Here is a 24,594-nt window from a genome sequence, read left to right as displayed (position 1 = left end):
CTAAATTGGCCGTAGTGTATGTGTGTGAATGTGAGAGTGTATGGGTGTTTCCCAGCACTGGGTTGCAGCTGCAAAGGCATCAACTGTGTGAAACATATGCTGGATAAGTTTTTGGTTCATTCCGCTGTGGTGACCCTTGATGAATACAGGAATTAAGCTGAAGGAAAATGAATGAATGAATTATACAAATTTAAGTGGATTGAACATAAAAAAGTTAAGTTTTCCCCCCAAAAAACCTTAAGAACTGTGCTGTTTCAACTCATTTTAAATAAGAAGTTCATAATGACGAGAAGTGTCTATGTGTGTGCATGCGTGTTTGTGTGGAAAGAGGTTTCTTAAGGTCTCATTGTGTGGATTTGAGCTGAGCTTGTGTGCTTCTGTTATGGAAAGAGCACACAGTATTTCTCTCAAAGACTATGTGTTCAGGTGCAAGTGTTTTTATGCGACAGTGAGAAAGCGACTGTACGAATGTGTGTTTTGGAAAGCCCAGACATCTTTCCTGGCCAGAGTGCGGCCCCCCTAGTGCCCCCCAGTGCCCGGACTCCGCCACTGAATCCTCTCAGCTCGCTCCCTGTGTTTATGCCCAATTCATGAGCACAATTTTTCCCTTGCTTTTTGCCCTGATTCACAAACCACAGCACTTCCAAAAAGCACTGAATTCTTTGGCTCAGCTCATTTTTCAAAAGCCACATTTAAACAGCGAGCCGCCAGCACCACCCACTCATAAAAATCACTCGAGGGAGAAGGCACAAAAACTGGAGAGGGACAGCCCAGCATTCACTACTAATCAACATGGGGATGACTTATTGAAAAGTGCATGTAGGGAAACATGGGATGGGATTGGCATTCACTGGGGAAAGAAAGAAAGAAAGAAAGAAAGAAAGAAAGAAAGAAAGAAAGAAAGAAAGAAAGAAAGAAAGAAAGAAAGAAAGAAAGAAAGAAAGAAAGAAAGAAAGAAAGAAAGAAAGAAAGAAAGAAAGAAAGAAAGAAAGAAAGAAAGACCAAACAAATGAACGAATGAAAGAAGGACAGAAATAATGACAAAAGGAAGATAAAGATAGAAAGAGAAAGAAAGAAAAAAGATAGAAAGTTAGAGTGAACAAAAGAAGATCAAGATAGAAAGAGAAAGAAAGAACAAATGAAACAAAGAAAGATTGATAGGTTGTAAAAAGACAAAAAGAAAGAGGAAGTAAGAAAGATAAAGAAAGAATGAACAAATGAAAGATAGAAGGAATGAACAAAAGACAGAAAATAAAAGAAAAGAAAGAGAAAGAGAAAGAAAAATGTAAAAGAAAGAAAAAAGATAAAGAGAATGAAAGAAAGAGAAAGGTAGAAAGAGAACAAATGAAAGAAAGATTGATAGATTGAAATAAAGAAAGAATGATCAAATGAATGAATGATAGAAGAAATGAAAGAAAGATAGAAAGAGAAAGAAAAAGAGAAAGCAAAAATATAGAGAAAGAACGAACAAATGAAAGAAAGAAATAATGAATGAAAGATTGATAGATTGACAAAGACAAAGAAAGAAAGAAAGAGAACGAAAGAAAGAAAGAAGAAATGAAAGAAAGAAGGAAAGAAAGAAAGAAAAAAAGATTCATAGACTAAAAAAGACAAACAGAAAGAAAGTACGAAAGAGAAAGAAAGAAAGAAAGAAAGAAAGAAAGAAAGAAAGAAAGAAAGAAAGAAAGATTGATAGACTGAAAAAAGACTAACAGAAAGAAAGAAAGTAGGAAAGAAAGATTGATAGATTGATAGAAAGATTGATAAATTTAAAGAAAGATTTATAGATTGAAAGATTGATAGATTAAAAGAAAGTAGGAAAGAAAGAATGACAGATAGAAAGAAAGAAAGAAAGAAAGAAAGAAAGAAAGAAAGAAAGAAAGAAAGAAAAGCTTTGTTTTCCAGTACATATATCCGGATATCCTTAAATCTGGACAATGTAAAATATCAGATATGAGTTTTTCAGAATTTGAGAATGTTGTGGCTTCAAAAATGTTGACAAAATAATTATTTATCAAAAGCCTAAAAATAGACTTTAATCAATATAAAAGGATCTAAACATGAAACTAAATAGACATAAATAGTTTATTTTTATTTGTGTGAAAGTTAATTATTGGTCAGAGGGAGTTTCAAATATCAAAACAATCAATGTGCACTAAAATACAACGAATATAATAATAATAACTAATTGGCTAAAATCTGATTTATTTTCTTTGAGCGAAGTCTATCTGAAGACAGAAGAAAACCACTGAAATATTGTTTTTTTCTTACATAAATAAATGTTCGGCTGAATTTTGACCCATATTTTGAGATTTCATTTTCAGAAATTCTTTTATAAAGTAGTACAGAAGAGACTTCAGGTGTGTAATATGCTTTGTGTACAAAAAAAAAGTTAAAGGGCACCTATGGTGAAAATCCTTTTTTGGAAGCTGTCTGGACAGAACTGTGTACAGGTATATAAACACAAAGGGCTCTATTTTGCTGATCCATGTGCAAAGTGCAAAGCGCAGGGCGCAAACGCATTAAGGGCGTTTCAGAATCCACTTTTGCTATTTTAAGGACGGAAAAATCTGCTTTGCGCCGTGGCGTATGGTCTTACAGGGTTGAGCTTATTCTCTTAATGAGTTATAGGTGTGTTTCGAGAATAAACCAATCAGAGGCTCATCTCCCATTCCCTTTAAGAGTCAGTTGCGTCGCGCCATGGTGCATTTTCTATTTACATGGCGGACTTTGTAAGTGGAAAAACTGAACGCTTCACTAGCAATAAAACTGTTAATCAGAGCATCTACAGCGCGAGAATGAGAGATGAGCCTCCTCATTGTTTACTTTCGCTTTCACTCTCGTGGATAGGGAAACGTGTTGTATGCACAGACATCTGTTAGCCTATACATAATTTATTTAGCATTGTGTGTGACTCATCATTGCAGAAAGGCTTGAATTAACTCCACAACAAATACCTCAAATAATCATTGAGAAAGTTCTTACTGTAGTGATACTCACAAACGTCACATGAGATCTGCTTCCTTTATGTCTGTCTGTTTATCTGACGCAGCCGAGACGGAGATTGAGGCCCACTCTGACAGGCACGTGGGAAGGGTGGGCGGGGAGAACTAGCATTAAAGGCACAGGCAACAAAAACAGCTACATTGTGTTCAAAGTATTGGTGGGCATAGATTATTTTTTTTAATCTAGATTAATTATGGAATTATTCTAGATTAATTTAGATCAAAATGGCTCATTTGAATTCTGCCGAAGGCATTAAGAATATGTGTGCTACCCAAATAATAAATCTTTGAGAACGGGTTTCTCGAGCCAGGCGGCGCATTAGACCAGGGGCTCATCTCTTGTTTCCAAAATGCATCACAAACTGCTTGAGAAACTGTTCTACTATGATAATTGGTGATGAAAATAAATGATGTTCAATAAGATGTACTTGTGTTTACTAACTGTTTATTCATTTAAACATGAATTATGAACTGTAGGCCTACATAAGCTCCAAACAGCGATTGCATACTTGCTTTTGATGTTCGTACACTGAAAAAAAATTTTCAAAGATGATTCCTTGCATTTACTCTATTTTTTTTTCGTTAGGTGGTTGTAAAGAATTTATTTGGGTTGAATTAAACAAACAAATTAAGTTGAACATTATTAAATTAAATTTGTTTGTTTAAATTCAACACAAATAAATAGTTTGCAAGTTTTGCATGCCACACTTTTTTCAGTGTACATACACAAAATGCTGCTTCTCAATGCTAAGTTCACAGAGCCCTGACGGTGTGTCAAACATTGAGTATGTTTACATGGGCAACAATACTTTAATATGATTTTAATATGATTAAAACAATACTCTGATTAAGAGTCTACCATTTTTGATTACCTTAATGCGACAAAAGTCATAACTGAACTAAACAGAAATGTAACGTGGAGTATGCATATGTTAGTGGCATTACTGAATTAAACACTGCAATCAAACTATTACCGTCATGTAGGACTTGTCACCATATTTTCCGACAAGATCCAAGACACAGGCGGCTGTCAGTAAAGGACCACACACACACACACACACACACACAAAACACGCACAAACACGCACACACACACTGTGAAATGCGGAACTTTTTTTTTCTTTACGATTGGCAAGCGTTATTACATTCTATAACACTCTCACCAGTCCTTGCTTCTCATTTGCATCTAATACCCCGGTTTGTCACAACATATGAATGAAATGTTCATGAGTTAAAGTGAAACTGCTGAACTGCAGTTAAAGTCAGGCATCCTGCTGATTTGATTCACAAGGGCACTTTTTAGTCAGACGGCACACTGGTCAGGTATACAGCCGCACTAAAATATCAAAGTGAAAGTCATCATAGCTTGCGTAGAATAGACCCAGTTCCCAACCCAAATTTGAGAATAGATTAACGCCGATATTTTTTATTGCGCGATAAAAGTCTCGCGTTTACGCAGCACATTAATGCCGATAACAGCCCAGCACTAGTTCAGAGCAAAAATATCCATCATTCTGAAAGGTCTAATAAATAATCTGATGAGTGTTTTGAGCTGAAACTTTACAGACACATTCTGGAGACACAAAAGATTCATCTTAAATCTTGAAAAAAGGGTAAAATAGGTGCCCTTTAAAATGTTTAATTTGATACAGAATAAAATAAAACAGGGCATCTCTTCTTTGACCCACAAACCCAAAATTGCCTCAGTTTATTTCTTTGTTTTTTTTTTTTACATGTTGTGCACTTGAACCATTATCAATGCATAATTCAGAGTTGTTTTCATTTTGGACCTCTTTTATTCATGAACATTGTCATAAAAATAAATAAAAGATCGAACAGAAACTTAATCAAATCAAGCAGAACTTTTTTTTTTTTTTTTTTTTTACAAATGAGTTTCCACGTTTTCCTTCGGATCTTTGACTTTCAGTTGCTCTCATCTCCACTGGATCCTGCACTGGGCCTCAGGTCTGTGAGAGGCTGACTGCAGACTGGCAGCACAAACAGAGAAGCTCTTTCTTGTGGAGTTTGGGTGATTTAAATCATATGGAATAGCCTGGAAACACCACAAACGTCTGGACACCTTTCAAAACGGAGCAGACAAGAGCGCTCTCTTTCTCCCTCCCTCCGCTTCTCTCCTCCTGCCTCAACCAAACTTTTTCCTGACCACTTTATTATTTTCCTCTCTCCCCTTCATTTCTTTTCTCCAAGTTCTTTCACATCACCCCATCGTTTTCTCTCAGTCTCCACCTTCATCTCAAATGCAAGCACTCATAGACTACATGGACATCAGTAATCAAAATATTTGCCTTAATCTGAATAAGACAATAATATGATTAAGGTGTTTACTTGAGTTTTGTGAATGTTCCTTTCATGAACTCGTTTTACATGTTATAGCACATAGATCGATTAATATCATTACGTCACCACGCTATCCACATTTTCTTCGGAGTTTCATGTAATTTCTGGTGTTTCATTATTAATTTGTTGACTTTAACTGCAGGTTGGCACTTTCACTTTCATTTGGGAACTGAGGGATTGGATGTGAGTATGGAGTAAGGACTGGCGAAAGAATGTTGTTTTAATGGAATTTGATACCGCATGCTGAATGAAAAAAAAACCCTCCACAGTTCGCGATGTAGGTGTCTGTGGTCCTTTATTGACTCGGTAGGTGCAGAGAATAGTGTCAAACACCCATGTGTGTATGAAATATCCTGTGCGAAAGGCTGCGAAAATCCTACATGGCTGTAATAGAAAGATTAAGGTGTTTACATGTCTGTACTGCACTTCAATAATGCGGCTAAACTAGGAATACACCACATGTCTTAATCCGATTTCTGTTTAGTTTGATTATGACTTTAGCCGGATTAAGGTAATCAAAAATCGCTATTTACATGGTAGACTCTTAACGCTGATTTATACTTCTGCATCAAGTGCAAGCGTATGCTCCGGTGCAGCCTTCTCATTGTCGCAAAGCCCCAGATGTGACTAACCCTGACGCGCACCTCTGAAAAAATGTAAACACACGTCGCAACGACTCGTAGCGCAAGCTTTGTGACTGGTCGGCTTGGTAGCGCTGACGATTGTGGGTGGTGCTGAGGGCCACAAGCTCAATAGAGCGAGTGTTTACAAGTGTCAAATCCAGTGAAGGAGCTCTGGATAAAAACTTTTGTTTTGTGTTTACCTTATGAATAAATTTGTTGCACGTTTGCACGTTCCACCTCTGAATGAGCGAGTTTTAGCTACTTATACATTAAGCTAGCATTCAGAAAAAACAAAACACCCGTGAAGAAACTCAGAGGAACATAAACGCATATTGCCAGCTAGCGTTTTGAAAGTGTTATTGAAGAGCAACACAAACAGCATGTAGAAGTATAAATGCACCACTACGCGCAAGGCATGCGCCATGGGTCACGGTGATCGTTCGATGCAGAAGTATAAACCAACCTTTAATCAGAGTACTGTATTGTCTTAATCATATTAAAATCGGATTATTAGTGTGTATGTAAACTCACTCAATTACTGCCATCCTTTTGTTGTTAATCTCTGTTATGTTAGGGTTTGTAAATTTGATGAATTAGTCTGCTTTCAGATCCTCTTGTGCGCTTAATCTGGGTGTCACTTTTGATGAGTCATTGAAACTGGACAAACATATCAGTTTTGTTATTGGTTCCAGTTTTATCAAGTCTGTTTGCTGTTCAAAGTCAAACTCTTTTTAAATCTCACTACACTAGAGATGGCTATCCACGGTTTTATTAGTTCACGGTTAGATTACCGTAACATCTCGAAAACATTACTTTCTCGCCTACTATTGGTCCAAAATGTTGCTGCTAGATTCATAAAAATAGTAGAAAACATGACCACATTACCCCTATCCTGAGGGACCTTCATTGGCTCAACCTGAACTTGAACTCAATTAAAATCCTGTTATTTAAGTAAAGCAGTCAACCTGGACTAAAATAAAACAAACAAATATAATAAAAATTCATGGGCTAAAAATCTGTTTTATTTAATTTGAACAAAGACTATCTGAAGACAGAAGATAACCAGTAAAATATTATCAGTTTTACATTAATATATATATATATATATATATATATATATATATATATATATATATATATATATATATATATATATATATATATATATATATATATATATACTGTATAAATTGGTTACACTGAATTTTCACCCGTTCATTCAAAATAGTAGAAAATATGTCCACATTACCCCTATTCTGAGGGCCCTTCATTGGCTGAACTATTCAAATATCTGTTGTTCAAGAACTGAATTAAAATCCTGTTATCATTTATTCATGTAGTTCCACACACTGAACAATGTACCAGTCATATATTACATTGGTTTATAATGATACACTTTATAATGATTTGATGCATGTCATGATACTGACACAATGATAGAATTTAAGTTTTGGGGTTAATTGTACCTTATAAAAGCAGTACGTTGGATTTGGGATAAAACTAATCGTAATTTCTATTGCACATTATTGTTTACATCATGATACATATTGTCACATTTTTATGTAGGAATATCTCAATTTTGCAATGTATTGCTACACCACTAATTAGGGATACAATAAACTAGAAACGGAAATAAACAGAATACATTACAATAAATGGAAAACTCTGAAAGCACTTGGCTGAACACTGAAATGCTGTGTAATTATTACTTATTATTTTAATTAAATAACGTAAAGCAATTTCATAAGACCTTTTCAATTGAACTCACTCAATTTCATTAGTCTCTGATTTATCAGGGATTGCCACAGTGAAATGAACCACCAGTTACTCTGGCATATGTTTTATGAATTGAATGCCCTTCCAGCCACAACCCAGCACTGATACTCTTGAAACCCCAGTGGTGGGAAACACTCATACACTCTTTCATTCTCACACACTCTCATACCACATGAGTGGAAAATAACTATATTGTATTGAAAGCAAAATTTTATTGTCTGTGAATGAGTTGAAAGGCATAATTTTACCAGTGTTCGCATAATAGCACAGACACACTATTAGCTGCAGGAACAAGTATACTACATAGAAATATCCTGTCAATGCATTGTTTGAGTGTACTTTACTTTTTTGATGACCGTATGAGGTACATACATAGATATGTATACGGATACATGAGCAGAATATCCACAGAGCAGAATATTGAGGTATTTGAAACTTTGACCACCATATGTACACAAGCTAATTGAGGGTGCTGCTGCTGCCCCTATGTGGCACAAAACATTAGAATTTAATGGATTTCATTGCGCAGCGCTTTCTGTGTTCAGTTCGAAAGCCGCTTCACACCACACGGTGATTATGGCTAGAGGGAGAGGGAAACCAGTGTGCTGAACACTGCTCCTTGCTTCGGCACAACATATAGTTTTTGATAGCATTGTTTTTAATAATTTTTTCAGCTGCCAAATATTCAGCGGCATGCCTTCTTCTAATATTTTAAGCAGTAGCAACATATAAACTGGAAATGTCAGCTTCAAAAAAATACAAACGAAAGAGAAAAGTGTAGTTTAAGTAATGTTTTATTTATTTCTGAAACCTTCTGATAGTTTTGTGCAAGAAACATGGCCCGCAAATCTGTGAAATTGATTAATTTGAGGTAACTTAATTCATTCATTCATTTTCCTTCAGTATGTTTTACACAGCGGATGCCCTTCCAGTCGCAACACAGTATTGGGAAACACGCATATTCACTCATTCACACTCAAACACTACGGCAAATTTAGTGTATTCAATTCAGCGCATCTCTTTGGACTGCGGGAGAAACCGGAGCACCCGGAGAAAACCCACACCAACACGGGGAGAACATGCAAACTCCACACAGAACTGCCTACTGGCCCAGCCGGGACTTGAACCAGCTACCTTCTTGCTGTTAAGCAACAGAGCTAATCACTAAGCCACCTAGTCGCCCTAAGAGGCAACGTTTCACCTGTAATTAAAGAGATAATTCATGCAAAATTGAAAATCCACCCAACATTTACTAACCCCTCAAGTGGTTTCAAACCTTTTGTAAGTTTTCTTATTCTGTTATGCACGTAGGAAGATATTTTGACGAAGGCTTAAAGGCATTGACTTCCACAGTAGAAAAAACAAATGCTATGCTTTAAAAGTCAATGGTTACAGTCTATTAGCTTTCTTCAATGTAACTTTGTTTGTGTTCAACAACAAAAAATAAGGTCAAACCGGTTTGGAACAAATGAAGGGTTAATAAATGATGACAGACTTTTCATTTTGGGTGAACTATCGCTTTAATCTCGTGTGGCTTCTTCATAAGATTTTTGACTAACTCTGGAAGTCATCAAATGTGGACATCCACAAAATGTTAAAACTCCATTAGGTGTCCTCCACTTGTGTGACTATGTTGATGAAAATATGTCTAAAAGGGGCCTTCATGAACAAATCCTTCCTTTGAGGTAATCTGTTTCACAAAATATTATTTGAGTTAGTACTGAAGTCATTCTTGTTTGCACTGAAATGAAAGTAAGTAAATGTGGTGGAAGAGTTTGGACTCGCTGAACTGTTTTACAATTTATAATTCCACAAATGCTTAACTTATCATATATATATTTCCTCCTGCAGGCACATACGAGTGAACACGGAGCCGTGACGCAGACTGGTGAAGTTTGCCAACATTGTGACACAGGCTGTTGAAGCACACAACTGGCCCGACCAGCCTTTGGCAACCAACTGTCACCATGGCAACCAATCGGGAACGGCAGGTGGGTCACATGACCGGCTTCCCACCTGCTGTCTACCCCTTTGCCTTCAATTCCATGAGGAGCCACTCCCCTTTCGACCTGCTGGCCAATAGCAACCTGTTTGGGCGGTTTGGGGCGGACCTTCCCAAAGAAATGGCAGCGCTCTGTGAGTATTCAACCTTTTTTACATTCCTTTAATTAAGGTCCAACTATGTTCTAGGTGGAATAATGGAGTAATGTTCTTATAAATGCGACTACTGCTATGATTCTATTACGTATGCAACAGAATACATTATGAATCAATAAATATTTTAAATAGCATCTTGTATTACCTACTGCAGTGGGGAAAAAGAGACTACTCAAAAATTCTGTCTCTGGATTTTCTGAATATATTAGGTATGGGTTAGTGTGTTGAGGTGTTTTATTCTATAAAGATCTGATAACTTAACTGCAAAAAAAGGCTCTAATTGACTACATTTTTATTTCAATATTTGGAGAAATGTCATTAGTAGTTTACAGAATAACATAATAAATGTGTTCTGCTCAACACATTACTGTATTGTCATTTAAATAACAAGTTTCCAGACGTACAGTGATCAGCATATACAGTACGAGTACACCCCCCACAAATCTCTAATTTAAATGAATATTTTCTATAGGAAGCTATACAACATTATTTTTGTACATATATATATATTAGTTTAGCCAGTACTGAAGCCAGATGTGGTCTAACCTAACAAAATATCTTAAAAATTAGTAGCCCAAATTTATATGTTTGGGAAAAATATTAAACAAAATATTCAAAAATAGTAAAAATCAAGAGAAACAAAAAAATAAATAAATAAATTTTGCTGAAATTTTGTAGTTTGTAATTTTTTTATTTAATTGTATTATCTTTCCATTTTTGAATATGTTTTGTTACTAAAATATTATTTTAATAAATATGTCTGGTTAATAAATCTGTTTTGTTCAAATGCACCAATATATATTGCCTAGATTCACTAAGAAATGGATAAAAATATTCATTTTCAAAATGGGGTGTACTCGTATATATTGAGCACTGTATTGATTTTTTTAGACCAGACAATACAAGTGTTTTAATAGTAATTTAAAAGTAAATTAATATAGCATTTGTTAGTCTGCTAACTTTCTGCTAATTTTCATATTACAATTTTTCTAACAGTAATTTATTAGTAAACAAATAAAACATTTGTTATTCTGCCAATATTATAATATAACATATGGATGAAATAAAAGTCTATCATTTCATATTATGCTCTATAGTTTATTTTGTGTCAAACTCCGTTGTCGCAAAATATAGTTTTAATGGTAATAATTTTCCATCATTTGGATGAGCAGTTTCATGCTCCAAAATCAGAATCAGAATTGGTTTTATTGCCAAGTGTGCTTTATGGCCCGTTTCCACTGAGAGGTACGGTACTCACCATTGCCATTTTTACTGTTGAAGTCAAAATTAATTATTAGGTAATTCATTAATTATCTATTAGGTAAATAATTAATTAAGATAATTAATTAATTATTAGACCCCCAGTATATATATATATATACATCAAGATGTGAGATTTTGGTCTTATCGCTCAGACCTCTCGCAGTATACAAACATTATCATTTTACTCAAACCCAAACCTAAAAATCCAGACAACCTGAGAAATTTCAAGTGGCTTGTTAACATTTTCCCATAGCTGTATAAAGAGATTTAAGAGGGATGTTGCTTTCATTGCAATCATCAGACTAGAACTGTAGGATTATGGGATATGTGCAGTATGCTTTGCATGGATGCTGCACATTTTGCTTGCAGTGTGTGAATTATTCATGACATGTGTAGAATACATTTACTTGTAGATTGTTTGGCTGCAGGTTGAAAACGACAAATGCAATGTTCCTGAATCTTACAAGTTTTTGCTAGTTTGCTAGTTTTATTCCCCAGAGAAACAAAGAGGCATTTTCAAGAGAAACTGTCCAGCATTTTACATCTAGTGTCACAGGGGGCGCTGTTTTACATCTTACCTCAGGAGATCAGTGTGTATGAGTGAGGACAGAGAAACAACACATGGCTGAGACCATAGAGAGAAGAAAAGAGCCATTTAACACATATTTCATCCTGCATAAATACTTTTGCTCAGCTTAATACGTCAGCTTTTTGCATTTTATTACATTCCAGAAAAATAGCAGCTTTCTCAAACCAGCTGTCAGAGTTTTCCAACAAAAGATATTCAGGTTTTTTTTCTTAGCTGAGGTGTAGTACACTCACTGACTCTTCAGATCCAGACTGTGTTGCAAGAATGTGAGCAGTCTGTGGATTTTTCTTGTTTAGACAGTAGCTTAGGGGAAAACACAAACCACAGACATCTGAAATCTCATCTCGAGTCCTGAGGGGAGAATCTGTGATGGGTTTGGATGGCAACAACAAAGCAGAAGTCTATGCATTCCCCCCCTCCTCAAAACACACACACACACGCACACACACACACACACACTACTCGCCTTCTCCTGCTGTGCCTCTTTCACTCCTCTGCAAGTCTGAACAACACTCCAGTCTTTTAGATGTCAATCAGTACACCCCCCCTCCCCTTCACAGCTGCCCATCTAATCCAGTAGGTGTTCACCAGGAGAGGGAGAAGGAGAGCGCGAGGGAGGGCTGATGGAGCACCTGGAGATGAAATCCTGGTGCGCTGGAATCCATGAACACACCCTGCTGCGAAAACACACAGATAGATACACAATAAACAAGCTGCCTCTGTCTCCTGGTCATGAAAACGAGGAACATTTTTTTTTCCGCCTGGCGTATGCAGACGGGTTGAATAGCAATTACCTGTGTGAAAACGTCTCGGAAAATATTTTTTAATAATGTTTGAATATTTGATGGTAATTATTATTGGAGGTTGATGAGGCAGATGTTGATTAGCATTAGTTTTCATAGATATAGATGTCTCATATGGACTCGGAGCATGCGTCAATAGCACTGCCACATTTGTACAGTGCTCCCAGGACAAAAGTCAATCACTAGTCACTAGTCAAGACTAAAGCCAATGTGATAATGCAGGACTTTAGCGCTGTGTACGGGTGTAGTAGTGAGCACACAAAGAAAACAAAGCACAAAGGCATCACATTTCATTGAAAATATTCATTTTTTACGTTTTTGTATGTTACAAACTTTTGTGCTTGACAATTGATGATACTATACATACAGTCACTTACTGCCAGTGTTGGTGAGGTTACTTTGGAAATGTAATAGATTACAGATTATAAATTACCCTGTTTAAAATGTAATAAGTAGTGTACCTTTTTAGTTACTTTATAAAAGTAAATGGAGGCAGCTCTCAGACTGATTGTAGTGGCCTAATGCTTTCAGCGACAAAGAGGAGGTACGCCGCAAATTCAAACCGGAAAACCAATCAAAAGCATCAGAATAGCAGCGCATTTAATAAATGGCCTTAGCAGAAGGCATCGTGCTTATCAAAAACAGGCAAAGCAACAGATTAATACTATTCAACATGTCCCAGATTTTTAAAGAAAATTTTTAGATATAACCCCATTTGTAATCTTTAACATTTTCATAAGTAACTGTAATTTAATTACACATTCTTTTCCATGTAACTGTAATGAATTACTGTTACTTTTATTTTGTAATTAAATTACGTAACACTGTTATATGTAACTAGTTACTCCACAACACTGCTTACTGCACTGACTATAAGGCAAAGTAGCACCAACTTGCACTAAATACTAGGCTTATGCTAGTTTTGTTGAATAAAATCAGCAAACAATCTAAATGAAATATGACAACAAGATGCTGTGATGCCAGAAACTTTTGTCGGCTAAGTGAACGGGTCGTTCATAACGGGGATTCATTCACAAACGAATCGCTCCCACTGTTAGAATTAGAAGTGAAAGCAGGAGAGGGGGTGTGTTTCAGGACACGAATTAGATCAAATTTAATAGGGAGGGAGGATAATATATTTTCATGCTCACAAACACATGCTCTTAGTCGGCAATGCCCATGCTGCCACTTATCCTTCAATGTAGAAAAGTAATGTACAATTATAATTTTTGTAATTTAAAAACAAATATTTGCATACTGACCACCGGGAATATTCCAGATCATGGAATGGCCGGTATTCCACCTACACCTCCCAGATTTATTTCAAAGGAGCGCTGCCCTGTACTAAAATGGTGGCTCTATTGACGCATTCCATATAGGCAACAGCTAATGTAAATATCTATTATTAGTTTTGATATCATCAAAGTCAAGTCTTCGTTTGATTGTGCATAAAATGTGTTAAATCAGTGTTGTGGAAAGTTACTTTTGAAAGTAATGCATTACAACATTGAGTTACTCAACCTAAAGGAACTACTTGTGTCACTTAGCTACTTTTAATTTTAAGTAATCCGTTACGTTACTTTTAAGTTACTTTTTCTTACCTGCATGGCTGAGGCTTGATGTCTTTCAGATTTTGCAGGGTTTCTTCTTCTTTTTTTTTATTAGATAAGCTCTGCAATTAGCAATGCACTATAACCTACACCTCCATTTACCTTTAAAAAACACACACACACACAAAAAAAAAACGTAAGATAAGGTTATCCTCTGAGAACATCCTGACCCTCCTGACCCCAGAGCTATACATGCTGAATGTACAGATTGTTGAAAGTTTAAAGCAATGTGTTTGCTACTTTTGTAATTTTTGTTATCAGTGAAGTAAAATCACTGTTCAATGAGACAATCCTCTTGTTCCTTTCTTCGATGCGTTCAAGATAATGAAAATACTTCAATCACAGAAATGTAAGGCTCTGGCCTGCCACCTTCATTTCTTTCTGTTCCCGCAGGGAGTGCATTCTCTCATCGAGTGTTTGATTCAATGTGACTGTTTATTTTCATTTTGCTATCGATTTCTTTAAAAGCAAATTAACTGAAATAATCACAAAAATATTATTACTCAATTTTTTTATGTAATGCATTACTTGTTGCTTAAAAAATATATTATTAAGTAGAGGTGTGAACCTACACTGGTCTCATGGTTCAGTTATGTATTTAATGCCATAGATTCGGTTCAATTCGATGTATCTGTGCATCACAGTGCATTGATGATACTTTCCATATACAATTATATATTTTACTTCACAGCACAACTATTCTTGTATGAAAATGTATAAATATATTTACATTTATATATTATTTGTAAAACAATTTTGTCCTTTAATACAAACAGTCAGAAATATGCACTGTACAGTACCTTCTTTTATTATTTTTTTAATAATAGTATTTTTTCCGGGTTTTTACCTTTAATCGATAAAACAGTAGAGAGTATTGACAGGAAAGTGTGGGGAGCAGAAAGAGACACTGAAAATATAGCTTTGCAAACATTGTTATTTATGCACAAGTTTAAACTTCAGTTCATTTGTAATGTAGCTGTGTGAACATAAACAGCATCTCTGAATGTAGGACGTTCAAAGTTCAATGCAAAGGGAGACATTGGCTTTTACTGAGTTAGCTTAGCAAAGCCTACAGCGAATGAAGTTTGGGGACTACAAAAAAATACATCCGGGTTAATGATGTCATTAACCCTTCAGGTTATGAGCATACACCACGTTTAGCAAAGGGGCGTGGCCAGATGCGCTGTAATATTATAGCAGAGAAGCTTTCTGGTGACATGGAGCCAATCAGCGAATCACAGCACATTATGTTAACTGACCAATCAGGGTGGGTCTTTCGGAGGAACTTGGAAATATGGCAGTCGTTTTCATGTTAGCTGAGTAGCTGTATATAATCAAAGTAAGATTTATGAAAAAATAATGTGATTTTCTTTTGTAGGCACACATTGCCTTGCATCTTATAAACACAACCAAGCATTAAAAATACACTCTGGACCACCCCTTTAATATTTTATATAAACATATTGTCATTTTCTGTAATTGATTGGCTCTTAATTGATGATCTGCTTATTTGTAATTTTGAAGACACTTTTTTTAGTATTTTTAATTATCAGAAAAAAATTTAAATCTTGAAAAAATAAATATTTGCTTAAACATACTTTTATTAATGGAAATCCATGTATAACTGTATCTCCTAATTTGTTCCAGAACTATCTAACAGTCACTTTTAATAGCTGAATAAAGTCCCACCCTATTTTTTTCTTCTCCTGAAACTGATGAATTGATTAGTTCCAAAAAACGAATTCACATTGACTTTTAAACTGGAAACAATTTGTGTTTTATTCTGGCTGGATGCATATCCAAAAGCCCATCGGGCCCTCAGCAATGCCAAGAATTGGGTGAGAGTCGAGCCCACAGAGGCCCTAATTTGCTTACGGGGACGCCGTTTGACATTCTTTTTAGACAGGCATGTCACAAGTTGTTTTACTGGGCCATTCTCATCCCTGGCTCTGAGACGAGGGGAAACAAAGGCGCACCAGCAATCGGCCTGTGCTGTTTTTGCTTTTTTTGCAGGAGTTGGTTTAACAGGCCTCTTCATTGTTGTCAAAGCGGTCTGTCGGCTAGACTGCAAAAATTCCCAGCTCATAAAGGCCCAACATACTGAAGGCCCTGTGTTTGAGTGCGTCTGCGTTGTTAGTCCTGCATTTTTCCCTGGACTGGTGTGTATAATTTCCCAGAGAAACACAGTCATGCTTTGGACAACTTTCCGATAGGTGTGTTCAAGCAGATTTACTGACAGGTTCAAGCAGCTTCCAGAGATGTGCACTTGGCACAGAACTCTTAGAAATACTCGTTTTTGACAGCTGACACTATTATTTATTTCTCTCTTTTTTTGTTGTTGAAAGGGATTTTTATTTGACACCTCTCAATTTTAATTTATATTTATTGTAGGAACTCTGTGATGAATGTGAGGGAAGTGTTTAACCAGCGGCGGTTTTGGACCACAGTATCTTGGGGTTACATTCTGAATTATTTCATCATGTAACTTTATATATCAACCTGCATTCTCTACAAGTGAACAAGCCAGTTTAGTAAGCCAAAAATTATTTCATTTTATTTAATTGAATCTTAAAAATGCAAATATAATGTAAAGAATTTTTTTGATTTTGTCAAAAAAAAAACTCAGCAAACAATGTGCAGCAGCAGCAGTAATTATTTAATTTAATTTAATTTTATTTTATTTTATTTTATTTTATTTTATTTTATTTTATTTTATTTTATTTTATTTTATTTTATTTTATTTTATTTTATTTTATTTTATTTTATTTTATTTTATTTTATTTTATTTTATTTTATTTTATTTTACAGTCCATTGCAAATCTTAAAAATACAAATATAATATAAAGAAATAAATGTAAAAATTGTTTTGATTTTGTTTAGCAGTCTTTTGCAAGACTTAAAAATGCAATTACAAAAATATGGTAAATAAATCAAATTAAAACTCGGCTAAAATGTGCATTTTATTTTATTTATTTAATTAATTATTTTAATTTATTTATAAATTTCATTTATTTATACATTTTATTTTTTTATTTTATTTAATAAAATTTTTTAATTTTATAACAAATAAAACTGACTTATAATGTAAAGAAAAAAAACATGTCTTGATTCTGATTAGTGGTCATTTGCAACTATAATATAAAAAAATGTGCAAAATAAGAAAATAAATAAAATAAAAACTCAGCAAAACATGTGCAGCAGCAGCAATTATTTTATTTTATAACTAATCTGACAGCTTTACACACTTTATACATGTTACAGTTTTATTGCATAACATAGCATTACAATGGCAAACAAATCTGCATTGCAAATGCTAAAAAAAATAAAATAAATCTAATAAAATATTTGCCAAAAATGTGCCAATTTTTAATTTAATTTATTTTAATTTAATTTTTAGTTTAATTTAATTTTATTTTATTTTATTTTATTTTACAGTCTATTGCAAGCTTTAAAAACGGAAATATAATAAAACACTAAAACTGGGCCACACAGCAAAACCCTGAAGCAGCTTTTTATTTTATTGCATTCCGTTACATTTCACCGGATTGCACTGAAAAACTTTTATATTATACATTTATTATATGCAAAAATAATAAAGCTGCCACATACACTTCTGCTGAGGCTGCCAGTTTTATTATTTCATTTCACTGCACTGTGTTGCAAAACTTACAAAACTGTCAATTGTTCTTGTCAGCATTTTGTCATGCTAATAACAGTGTGTGCAGTTCATAAGGGTCAGTGTCAGGTATCCGCTTGGTGTCAGGTGAAACCAGCCTAATTATACAGGTCTTCCTTAAGATTAATTAGGTGTCTAGTCGTGCTGGAACGCACTGACTACTCACTTTTGAAAATACATGGCATAGGGCTGCACAATATACCGTTTCAGCATCGATTTCACAATGTGCAAATCTGCAATTATAACATTGAAATGTTAAGACGTTATTGTAGTAAAGCAGAAGTCACAGTTCAAAACACACGAGTCATTGTAAAGTTTAACCATAATAGAGATAAAGTTTATCATTTGCATGTGTTTTAAAGGCCTGTGAGTGTTTCAGGAGAGTTTAATGCATCCAAAAATAAGAAGTTGTACCAATTGTAACTTTAATAAAGATGAATTTTATTTAATTATTTAAGCAATAGTGTTATTTTACATGTAATCGTTCAATTGCTGTACCTGAAAAATGTTCGAAAATCCAGAAAATGATAAAGCATTGTTTATTTCACTTTTATCTTTGCTCTATTGTATTTGTCTATGCTTGTCGTTTGTTTATTATATTTAATGCTTTATTCGTTCTCCTATAGAAAAATCACAATCAATTGAAATCACTGAAATCTTTTTAAATAGAGCCATTTAAGCCATCATATCACCTTATATAGTGCCTAGTATAAAGGAAGGGTTCACAAATCTTTTTTTAATGAATTGTTTTTGTAAAATGCTATACAATAATATATTTGTAATCAATATGAAAGACTAAACTAGAGCTAATCTAACAAAATATCTTAAGATCACTGTCCCAATATTTGTATTTTTATTTATTTAAATCTTACTTTTGGAGGCGATGCGGTGGCGCAGTAGGTAGTGCTGTCGCCTCACAGCAAGAAGGTCGCTGGATCGAGCCTCTCTGTGTGAAGTTTGCATGTTCTTCCTGCGTTCGTATGGGCTTCTTCCAGGTGCTCCGTTTTCCCCCACAGTCCAAAGAAATGCACTATAGGTGAATTGGCTAGGCTAAATTGTCCACAGTGTATGAGTGTGAATGAGTGTATATGGGTGTCTCCCAGTTATGGGTTGCAGCTGCGTAAACATATGCTGGATAAGTTGGCGGTTCATTCTGCTGTGGCGACCTCAGATTAATACTAAGACTAAGCCGAACAAAAAAATGAATGAATGAATGAATGAATGAATAAAATACGTAAGTACGATTGTCAATTATTTTAAGACGTAATAAATGTGTATTTAAAAATAATGAGATTATATAATGGTTTAAGATAAATGTGAAATATACTAAAATTAACCGAGCAAGTACCTTAGCATTGGCAGCTAAAAGATGATACATGTAAATCATGCAATAAGCTTAAAACACGAATTGAAACACCCTAATTAATGTTGGGAAAAAATATTAAATACAATTATAATAAAGAGGAAAAATCTAAAATATGAAATATTGTAGTTTGTGTTTGTTTATTTATTTATTTGTTTTTTTGCAACACCTTATTTGAGGGTGTCACTGTGGTGCAGTGGGTAGCACGCCTCACAACAAGAAGGTTGCTGGTTCGCGCCCCGGGTCAGTTGGCATTTCTGTCTGGAGTTTCTCCTTGTGTTCGCGTGGGTTTCCTCTGGGTGCTCCGGTTTGAGTGTGTATGGGTGTTTTCCAGTGTTAGGTTGCAGCTGGATAGGCATCCGCTGCGTAAAAACATATGCTGGATAAATTGGTGGTTCATTCCACTGTGGCGACCACTGATTAATTAAGGGACTAAGCCGAAAAGAAAATGAATGAATGAATGAATGAGTGAACACCTCATTTGAATTTAAATGTGCTGTATCTTTCCATGTTAGGTAATGTTAAGGTGACCAAAATCTTACAACTGTTTAGTAAAACTGTTTTGATTAAATGCACCAATGTACAGTTGAAGTCAGAATTATTAGCCCTCCTGAATTATTAGCCCCCCCCCGTATATTGTTTACCCAATTTCCGTTTAACGGAGAGCAGATTTTTTTGCAGCACATTTCTAAACATAATATTTATAATAACTCATTTCTAATAACTGATTTATTTTATCTTTGCCATGATGACAGTAAATACTGTAATATTTTACTAGATATTTTTCAAGACACTAGTATTCAGCTTAAAGTGCAATTTCAAGGCTTAACTAGGTTAATTAGGTTAATTATGCAAGTTAATTTAGGCAAGTCATTGTATAATGATGTTTCTACAGAAAGGCCAGGTAGATAAATATGATATTGAATTACATTTATTTGATGTGTATGGCTTGACAAAAAGCATGATTTAACAAAACATAACATTTCTTTGGCGAGGCCCTGTCCGTAGCTTGAATTAAAAGTTTGTAGATCCAGCTATGGCTGCTGAGGATGAAGGCAGGGGCAGAGCTTAACGCCTTGGACAGGGCCAACCTGGTGGTTGTGGGGAGGATGGTGGGTGAACGTCCGCATCGTTATCTGCAATCAAATGAATGAAATGAATGGACAGCTTATATTTTCCTTGTGTCTCTTGGCTATTGGTTGGAACTGATTGTGATGAGTGACATGACATTATGTCTTCCTTGTAGAACTAGCGCAAATATCGAACTAGCGCAGAACTAATCGAAAATATATTGCTTAAGGGGGCTAATAATATTGACCTTAAAATGGTTTAAAAAAACAATAAAAACTGCTTTTATTCTAGCCGATATAAAGCAAATAAGACTTTCTCCAGAAGGGAAAATACTATTGGAAATACTGTGAAAGATTCCTTGCTCTGTCAAACATCATTCGGGAAATATTTAAAAAGGAAAATAAAATTCACAGCAGGGCTAATAATTCTGACTTCAACTGTATATTGTCTACTATATTCACTGAGAAATGGATTAAAATATTCATTTTCAAAAGGGCTGTACTAGGGCTGCAAAATACATTGTTTTAGCATTGATATCGCAATGTCCGCAGACGCAATAGTCACATTGCAGAATGTGCAATATTGGGATTATAGTTGACCAAGAGCCACAGTTCAGAACACATGAGACATGTGAAGTCACTGTAGAGTTTAACTACAATGGAGTGAACGTTTGCCATTTGCAAGTGTGTTTAATGTCTGAGGCACAAGCATATGGGCCATTTGTAACTTTATTAAAGATTGATTGTACTGGATTATTCATGTTTATTTATATAGCGCTTTTAACAATGTAGATTGTGTCAAATCAGCTTAACATATTTCCAGTTAAATCCAGATTTCTGAGTTGACGTGCAGTTTAGTTTAGTTGAGTGTGGTTTAAATTTCACTGCTCCAAACACTGAAGAGCAAATCCACCGAAGCGCAGCTCCACAAGTCCCGATCTGAGCAAGCCAGTGGCGACAGTGGTGAGGAACAAACTTCACCAATTGACAAAGTGAAGGGGGAAAAAAATCCTAGAGAGGATTTCGGCTCTGTTGGGCAAGACCATTATTCTTCTGGCCAAACTTCCTGTGTGGAGCTGCAGTCTAGGCGCTGGAGAAGCTGGACGTCCATTGTGGGGAACCTGCAGGTGTGTGTAGTCAGGCTAGTCCACGAGATCAATGCGGGGACTCGTTTGTCTCTGTGGTCTTTCAGCAACCAGTCTCATGCTCTCCACTCCTCCATGACCAGCTCAGCATCAGCTCGGGATACAGCCTGGTCCAGGATTATGGATGCCTTGGGATCATCTCTTCACAGGTCTTGGATCACATCAATGGCGCTGCATAGTCACTAGGGGCCTCGGGATGAATATCCCCAGGTGGAAATAGAGAGTAAAGAAAATACTTAGCGTAGCTGCTGTTCATAGTGTGTATAAACGAGATGCCAAAATGTAGTGTTATAAATGACAATAGCAGTTAAATAAACAAACATGTAAAGCATATGAGATGACACAATGTCTGATGTATTAAGACAGGAAGAGTGTGTCCTGCAGGTTGTCAAGCCAGCTCACCTGCGTGAGTTTGTGTGTATGCTTTACTGAAAAGATAGGTATTTAATCTAGTTTTGAACTGAGAGAGTGTGTCTGAGCCTCGGACGTTATCAGGAAGGCTATTCCAGAGTTTAGGAGCCATAAATGAGATGGCTTGACCTCCTTTACTTGACTTAGCTATTCTGGGTACCAGAAGCCCTGAGACAGAAGGTTGGTTATAGTGTTATTTTACATTCGATTTTTCAGTTTCATTTACTGAATACTGTTAGACTCCACAGAAAACCATTAAACACTGTATATTTCACTTAAATTTTTTAGTGGAAGATTCACTTCTAGATTATTGATTACTTTCCAAGTAGAGCTGTTCAGGCTATGTGGTGAAACCTTTCTGAAACAGTTTTTTAAATTGGAATATGTATAGCAGAAAAACAAAAGATCGCATTGACACATTTTTCCAATATCATGCACTCATTTATACTACGCACTATATACTGTAGGTTTTCACATGATGTCATTGATGACACGCGAGACTCAGATGGAGGGCAGGAAATGATTCTTCTACATAGGAATCGCTATCAGAACATCAAAATATTTCTGTTTATGTTGTTTATAATTGTTTAAATCGGCCAAAAATAAGAAATGGCGAACAGCTTTTATAGACTTCCAAAAGTTTTTGCTCATAAAGGGGGGAAAGTTCAAGAAACTGGCTGAAAAACAGAAGAAAAGGCCGCTTGTAATAAACATTCATTCAATACATCCATGTGCATACATTTTTTTGAACGCGATAATTCATTTGACAGCATCAATAAATATTATATACAGACCTAGCTATGTGAACAAATCAGATGAAAACACCTCCACACTTCTACAAAATCCAGGAGAATATAAATAATGTACCCTGCCATGTAATCGCTGTAATAAAATATCCATCTTGTTTTGCATTAATTCTTTACTTAAGTTTTATTGGAATAAACAACCGTAACATTAGCATCTATATCACAGCAGCGGTAAATGTTTGTTGATGGTAAATTCATCTTCTGAACAAAAAAGAAATGCAACCCTTGCAACAAAACTTGATGGTTATTATTATGGAGCACTTTTTCTCCTTACAAAAATTTATAAATAATGATGTAGATTATGTGTCCACGCTTTTGCATGCTTTCATCTGTTATTTCGTGATGTCTGTAAGATTTCTGCTTGGGGGGAAAAAATATAGTAATTTAAAATAATAAATACAGTTGAAGTCAGAATTATTAGCCCCCCAAAATTATTAGCCCCCCTGTTTATTTTTTCCCCTAATTTCTTTTTAACAGAGAGAAGATTTTTTTCAACACATTTTTAAACATAATAGTTTTAATAACTCATTTCTAATAACTGATTTATTTTATATTTGCCATGATGACAGTAAATAATATTTGACTAGATATTTTTCAAGACACTTCTATACAGATTAAAGTGACTTTTAAAGGCTTAACTGGGTTAATTAGGTTAACTAGGCAGGTTAGGGTAATTAGGCAAGTTATTGTATATTGATGGTTTGTTCTGTAGACTATCAAAAAAATATATATAGCTTAAAGGGGCTAATAATTTTGTCCTTAAAATGGTTTTTAAAAAATGTAAAACGGCTTTTATTCTAGCCGAAATAAAGCAAATCAGACTTTCAGAAGAAATCATAAGAATCAGAAGAAAAAATATTATCAAACATACTTTTAAAAAATTCCTTGCTCTGTTAAACATAATTTATGAAATATTAAAAAAAAAATTAAATAATTATAATTATAATAATAATAATTCTGACTTCAACTGCATGTTTTTGAACCACATAGTAAAGTGTATAATGTGTACAACTCTTTGGTAATGAATGCTACAGAATACTGAAAACTCGGCCCTCTTCATGAGATAAGGATCATGCCCAATATATGTGGTTATTTTCTATTTATATCTTATTTGATATATGGCATACATCGAAAAAATACAGACTTTCCTCTGCCTCCCATTCAGGTTTTTACTTGCTGCCCTCCATCTGAATTTCGCGCATCACCAGAACCACATGATTGAAAACAACCTATATGTTGCAGAAAAACTAAATATTGCAATGTCAATTTTTTCCATTATCGTGCATAGCTCTATTGCATGCACCAATAAGTGCTTCCGGTCCAGCCTTTTGTATCACTCTTCTTCTTCCAGCTTTTGCTGGTGAAATGTCCATCTGCGAAGCTCAGCGGTTGAATATGTAAAGCAGCTGTGCACGTGGGGCCGGGCGCCGGTCACTGTGTGCGAGTCTCCGCGTGGGAGTCTTACGTGCAGAAGCCGCTATCAGTTGATCCCTGTCATTATCGGAGTTCTTCAAACAAACAGTTGGAAGCCCATTACCAGCACTTACCATGTGATAGCATCTCGACTGAGCCCTCCAAACGCTCCCGAAAACCTTTTACCAATCAGGGAAAGGAGGCCTTGTGCTCCAAGCCGCCAAGAGGGATGTTTTGAAATGCCGCTTGGTCATTTCCTTGAACCAGACGGAGACCGTGTGGCTCTAATCTAATACTCCTGCTAGGGCTGTGCTCAGCCCAGCTGTCTCTCTTGTGCTTTCCACACACATATCAGTGATATTAGTTCCCTTTTGGTTTGCAAGCTGGACTTTTTTATTGTTGTGACTGGGGCATTTGTATTGTATGAGAAAGAACGGCATGCTTGTTCCAGCTTGTCATCAAGAGAGAAAGGCAAACATTTTGTTGTTCGCTGCCCCCACAGGAGTGAAACAGTGCAGTCGCATGC

The 24,594-nt window shown here is 35.4% G+C and overlaps 1 protein-coding gene across 3 annotated transcripts in view; it reads left to right on the top strand.

Moving 5' to 3' along the window:
- Positions 1-24,594, top strand: part of rarga (retinoic acid receptor gamma a) — a 121,440-nt gene that overhangs the window by 23,761 nt on the left and 73,085 nt on the right. For all 3 annotated transcript variants that reach the window (XM_056448870.1, XM_056448868.1, XM_056448869.1), the window contains exon 2: positions 9,614-9,898. In XM_056448870.1, the coding sequence (XP_056304845.1) occupies positions 9,730-9,898 (169 nt within the window). In that variant the 5' untranslated portion in view covers positions 9,614-9,729. The remainder of the gene's footprint in view (positions 1-9,613; positions 9,899-24,594) is intronic.

Source organism: Danio aesculapii, chromosome 23, assembly GCF_903798145.1.
Source record: "Danio aesculapii chromosome 23, fDanAes4.1, whole genome shotgun sequence".
NCBI classification, from domain to species: Eukaryota; Metazoa; Chordata; class Actinopteri; order Cypriniformes; family Danionidae; genus Danio; species Danio aesculapii.
This window is presented reverse-complemented; position numbering and strand designations above follow the sequence as displayed.